At 42.2% G+C, this 5888-nt stretch overlaps 1 protein-coding gene across 1 annotated transcript; it reads left to right on the top strand.

The window, feature by feature from the left end:
• Positions 1 to 990: 990 nt before the first annotated feature.
• On the top strand, positions 991 to 5888 carry tspan7 (tetraspanin 7). Its single transcript, XM_061787893.1, has 8 exons — positions 991 to 1192; positions 3092 to 3280; positions 3352 to 3426; positions 3510 to 3605; positions 4108 to 4263; positions 4748 to 4831; positions 5168 to 5258; positions 5336 to 5888. The coding sequence occupies exons 1-7, from the start codon at positions 1106 to 1108 to the stop codon at positions 5234 to 5236; spliced, it is 756 nt and encodes a 251-aa protein (XP_061643877.1). The 5' UTR covers positions 991 to 1105; the 3' UTR covers positions 5237 to 5258; positions 5336 to 5888.

Here is a 5888-nt window from a genome sequence, read left to right as displayed (position 1 = left end):
CTTTTCTATGAATACGGCTCGTCAATAAAAACAATTTTAACTAATTCATCAAATATTTAAAGTGTTAGTTTGTTCGTCGATGTATACACATTTTTTTTTTTTACAGTTGTTAACTACATTCTTATAATTGATAGACTTGTTTTAATCGCTTCACGACTATGGTTATTGACTGTCACTCCCGTAGAAACTAGCGAGCACCCAACAGGAAGTGTGATTACCTTCAGAATAAAGGCTAAACAATTTGTCTGTTACGTTCATTCGATTGATTATAGTACTGAATTTATGTCACAAATTGATATTTCAAGTACATCTCGATAGAATATATGAATAAAAATTACGTGGACTAAATATGCAATTTGTTTCCCCCGTCGCTAACTTTAATTTGAAAGCAACGCCGGAGAGTAACGCTTTTAAAATGGCGGCTAACTTGACGCAGCAGGAAGTTAACGCACGTTCAGCATAAAATATTAATAATACTAAAATGATTGCTGATTTATCTCAATCAAATGACTTTGGCTGAAGCCGCTAAATGCGGAACGTCACTTGGCCAAACCCGGAAAACAAGTTAACGGGCTTCCTGTGTATGCCGCAATAACACGCAAAACAACTGGTTGATGACACGATTGTTTGAACCCGAATGTGCTAAAAACAAATAATCCCTTTGACTGGTGTCTCCAGACAAAAGTTAAATGTATAACCTCATTTTATACAAATATGATATCTCTTTGGTTGCTCTGCGGTGACACTGTTAAAAACAAAGAGATTGGAGTCGTTGGCAGTTCCTACGGGTGCTTTGGAGGTCTCCTTCGCCAGTCACCGGCGAGGCCATTATTTTATTGTGAAAGCAGCGCCGAAGGTTAACAAGTTTAAACAAGATCGCTAACTTGACTTTTGTAGGATTGTGGATCCCTTTTTTCCTCTCCCTGGAAAGCGACACCGGGTCAATGACGTCACTTCCCCTTTGAGCTTGGGCGCCCCCCCCCCCCCCCCACTCTCACACACACACACACACACACACACACACAAGAACTTTTGCTTTTTCAGAGGTTGCCTTGAGGAGAGCTTTCATTTGTTTGACTTTTACGCCAAACTAAAGAAGCCGAACATGTCCCCGCCTTCACGACGGCTTCAGACGAAGCCGGTCATCACCTGCCTGAAGACTTTCCTCATCTCGTACAGCCTCATTTTCTGGGTGAGCGGCGACCGTGTCGATGGGGAGGCGGAAGGGGGGAAGGGGGGAAGGGGGGCCGGAGAACAAGCTAACAGCCACAACAAAGAGGCTAACAAGCTCGCATTAAAACAAGAGCCCAAATGACGTTGTAAACTTAGGAAATTACGTACAGTTATATATATATAGCATTCGTCATAGTTGATTATTATTATTTATTTATTTTTAAATTTTGCCGTGATTTGAGAGTTCAGCCGCCGACGATTGATTAAAGAGGATTTAAAACGCCATGACGACACTCGTGACGCACACAACAGCTGGAAATGATACAGAAATCTTTTCTTTTCATAAAATGTAATGTTTAGTCCAGAAAGACTTCAAGGTTTATCATGGCTCCACAAGCAGAAAAGCTAAGACAAGTAAACAAAAAAATCTTAGTCACAGTAAAAAAATAAAAAAAAAATAATAATAAAATGTTAACCCGTTGTGCTGAAAGCTGACGTCACTGCTTACGCACACGCTAGTTTATTAGAAACACTGCAGCTTTTCTTTCCCCCCCCCACCCCACTTCTTAAAATGTAATTTGTTGTACAAAATTAAAAGACATTAGGGTTCATAATGACATCACAAGCAGAACATTTAAGGCAAATATATATATTTTTAAAAACATTTCATAGCTCAGCTGCCTTTTTCTTTTTTTTGTTTTGTTTTGTTTCGTTTGTTTTTTGGATCAGAAAGGACTTAAAACATGACGTCGTCACCGGTCACGCACGCAATCAATAACAAATTGAATTAAATCGTTGTCCATTGATTAAAGGAACTAATGACGTCACAAACAGCAGATCTTAATCGTAACGTTTAGAGCTCTAATTGAAGATAATGATTGTTGTTGCTGGTTTTTATCTTTGCACGCTGCAAACACAATCTGCAGTCAACACAAAGTTCACTTGTCGTGCTTCTTTTTTTTTTTTTTTTTTTTCTGTCCTCTTTATTGCTTCTGGAGCCTTTAGTGCTGAGGGAAGGCGTTTTTTTTTTTTAACAATCTTAAAATTATTCAAACACACTTTTAAAATAGTGTACATAGTGTCGTTTGTGTTTGACATGTGCCTTAGGGAGGCGGGGCCTGGTGCGCTGGCGTGCGACCTTGACCAGTCTGCATGTGAGTGTCTGGGTGTGAGCTGTTGCTTACAGCCCCTGAGTAAAGTCCAAAATATATGAAATATAACCCCCAAAAACAAAAAAAGTCAAGTGGGCAAGGAGAGCACCGGTCGCCGATGCACTTTCATCCGTTTATTGAATGGGACAAAAGTGTCAAAGACGCAAATAACAACATGGAAATGCTTGCAAGGAGCTGCTGTCGGCAACGAGTCACGCCCAGGCGTTAGTGACGTCACTCACAAGGCGCTTAAAAATGCATAAATAATACAGTAGGTACAGTATTACTCTATGAAACCTTTGTTTTGTAACATTCTATTGTATTCTGTTATGTTTCTATACATTGCAGTGCTATTTTTCTTTTTCTTTTTTAATGTAACAAAAAAATGATGTTTTTTCTGGGGGGGGGGGGCTGCAACAGATTAACGACATTTTAATTCAATGGCAAAATTGATTTCAATGAAGTTGGGATGTGAAAAACGTAAATTTAAAAAACAACAGAATTCAATGGTTTGCAAGTTCTTTTCCGATATTCAATCGAATACACTACGATTAGTCGTCGATGAATTTTTGCACCTCTACTTTATAGACCGTGGGCTGAGACCGACTGGCTTAAAAATGGCGTGTTGCCGAGTTGCTCTCAAGCGAAACATCTTCATTACAATCGCAAAGCGTAATTGCATTATCGAGTGTCGTACTCGGGTGGAAGTACTGGTACCGGCGTATGTCATGATACGGCGATGCTGATTGGCCGCTCCTCGTCGTCAGTTCACGGGAATGATCCTGCTGGCGGTGGGCGTGTGGGGGAAGGTCAACCTGGAGGCGTACATCACGCTGCTGTCCGACGACACCACCAACGCGCCGTACGTCCTCATCGGCACCGGCGCCGCCATCATCGTCTTCGGGCTGTTCGGCTGCTTCGCCACGTGCCGCGGCAGCCCGTGGATGCTGAAACTGGTCAGCGGGCACCCGGACGACTCCTTTGAATGATCTCCGCAGTTTGTTTGACGCTTTCTCTCTTTGCGCAGTACGCCATGTTCTTGGCCGTGGTCTTCCTGGCCGAGCTGGTGGCCGGAATATCGGGCTTCGTCTTCCGGCACGAGGTGAGTTATCGGTGGCCAAAGAAGCGCGACGTGAAAAGAGGCGGACGAGAACGTCGTTCCTTTTTTGGGTTGGACTTTTGCAGATCAAGGCCAAGTTAGGCAGCGCGTACAAAAACGCAGTCAAGTCGTACAACAGCACGGAAAGCGGCAGAAGTACGGTGGATGCCATCCAACGGACCGTAAGTAGTCGCGCTTCGGTTCTTTCGTCTGGCCCAACCAGCGTTTTCGTGCTCGAGATTTCTCGAACAGTTGCGCCATTCATTTAGCCGTGTTTTCCTCAAATTTTATTTATTTTCCATTTTTTTTGTATTTAATGCTTGATAAATTATAATTATTAAAATATAAATTGTTTTTTTTTTTAGAATTCTTTTATCATTTGCTGGATTTTAATAAGTAAAAGTAAATAATAAATTCATTTTATTATTACAAAACATTGCAACATTCATTTATACATACATTTAACTATTTTTTAAATTAAATATTTAATTGTATATATCTAAATTGATTATATTTAATAAAACAAAAAAAGGCAATTCAAGTTTTATTATTTAAAAGAATATTTACACATTTTACACATTTGTTATTTTTCAGTTAAATATTTGCTTAATTAGAATTACATGAATCGTAAATAATAAAAGTTTTCTTTTCTTCTGCGCACGTTGTTGTTGTTTTCACGTGCAGTTGCATTGCTGCGGCGTGAAAAACTTCACGGACTGGGCCGACACGGACTACTTCAAAGAGCAGGGCATCCCCGCCAGTTGCTGCAAAGTCAACACCAACTGCCCCCCCGAGACCCTCAAGGACCTGGACAAGGCTCGGAATGAAGTGTACGACACCGTGAGTGTCCACGTCCACTAAATTGTGTCGTGGGCTGAACAGTCTCTTACGTTTGTGCGGACGTTATTCTATAATCTTGAATGTAATATTCATCGAGGCGCTTTCTACTGTATAGCGCTTGTCCTTATTAGGGTTGCAGGTGATCTTGCGCTAATCTCACGCTTGACACGTTTTTAGGGGGGCGGAAGCGCCCCCTAAAATAGGCCTAGCGACGCCAATGTGACATGATGTGGCGTCAGACTCTGTAACAATATGGCGCCCTCTCCTGTCACCGTCTCGACTTAGTTTGACTCGCCTGACTTACTTCGCGCCCTCTGCTGGTTGCATGGTGGACTTGCGCATTAGTACTTTCGGCTTGAAAGTTTAGAAATTCGGGGTTCAAGTCTTTGTTCCTGCCTTCCAGTGTGGCGTTTGCATGCCCCCCCCACCCCCCCAATGGCAATTCCAATTCTTTGTGTGTGTGTGTGTGTGTGTGTGTGCGCAGGGATGCTTCTCACTGGTGACCAACGTGATGGAGTCCAACCTGGGCATCATTGCCGGGATCTCTTTTGGAATCGCCTTCTTCCAGGTACTCGCGAATGATAAGTCGCAACGCCCCCCCCCCCCCCCCCCCCCCCCCCCCGCTGAAGTCGCGCGCGCTACCTTGACTTGCGCGTGCCGCAACTCCCAAGTTTCTCGCGTTACGAGCCTTCGCTCGGCGGATTTTTTTTGAATTGATTTTTTTTTTTTTTTTTTTTGTTCCGTCGTGTTGCAAGCTCAAACTTTAAATTCGGAGCGAAAAAAAAATAAGTCGTAAGTCGAGGTTTTGGAGCGTCCGCGGGGCCCGTGAAGCCCCTTCGAGACGTTTTTACGATTAAGGGCTGCACAAACCAAATCAACTGGACTTGACAATTCCTGTGCTCAGCTCATCGGGATATTCCTGGCCTGCTGCTTGTCTCGATACATAACCAACAACCAGTATGAGATGGTGTAAAGATTGACACCGCCTCTCGCAGGTAATGAGCTCTCTACTGCATCCAGTTGAAGCAAAAAATAAAATAAAATAAATGTTTCAACACTTTATTCCTTCCAGGTGACTCCGCGTGCTGCTCTCGACTTCAATGACTGACCCTCCTGATTTTTAAATTTTTTTTTTTTTTTTTTTTTTTTTTTTTTTTTTTTTTTAAGCATGAGAAACCAAACTCTCCGCCTCTCGTTTTTTTTTTTTTTTTTTTTTTTTTTTTTTAATTCGCTCACGCGACACAGCAGAGGAGCAAAAGGGAATATTGCAAAGGGAGCGTCCTTTCAAACATTTCAACTTGAAAGAAGCAACGTCAAGTCCAGATAGACGTCGACGTTGTCACTTTTAATTGTGCTTAAGTTTCAAGTGTCTACATTTCTCACCCTTAATGCCTAAGCCGTATTTGAGAATTTTGATCAAATGTGTGGAAGTATGACGACAAACTGACAAGGGGATGTGTGTGTGTGTGTGTGTGTGGGGGGGGGGGGGGAAGCGGATGTAAAGTGCCAATTACAACAACTCACGTTTTCATATCAAAGTCATCAGTGTTTTATTGCTTTTCGTCGGCAGATGCATGTGAAATATTGGGAAAAAAAATAATAAAATAAAAGGTGAATTCACATAA

Source organism: Phyllopteryx taeniolatus, chromosome 10, assembly GCF_024500385.1.
Source record: "Phyllopteryx taeniolatus isolate TA_2022b chromosome 10, UOR_Ptae_1.2, whole genome shotgun sequence".
Lineage (NCBI taxonomy): Eukaryota > Metazoa > Chordata > Actinopteri > Syngnathiformes > Syngnathidae > Phyllopteryx > Phyllopteryx taeniolatus.
This window is presented reverse-complemented; position numbering and strand designations above follow the sequence as displayed.

Excerpts from the sequence above, each read along its gene's own strand:
- tspan7 (XM_061787893.1), top strand. The coding sequence starts at position 1,106 with ATGTCCCCGCCTTCACGACGGCTTCAGACGAAGCCGGTCATCACCTGC. Across the intron at positions 3,281-3,351 it reads GCCCGTGGATGCTGAAACTG|TACGCCATGTTCTTGGCCGT; the intron begins GTCAGCGGGCAC and ends CTCTTTGCGCAG. Across the intron at positions 4,832-5,167 it reads TTGGAATCGCCTTCTTCCAG|CTCATCGGGATATTCCTGGC; the intron begins GTACTCGCGAAT and ends TCCTGTGCTCAG.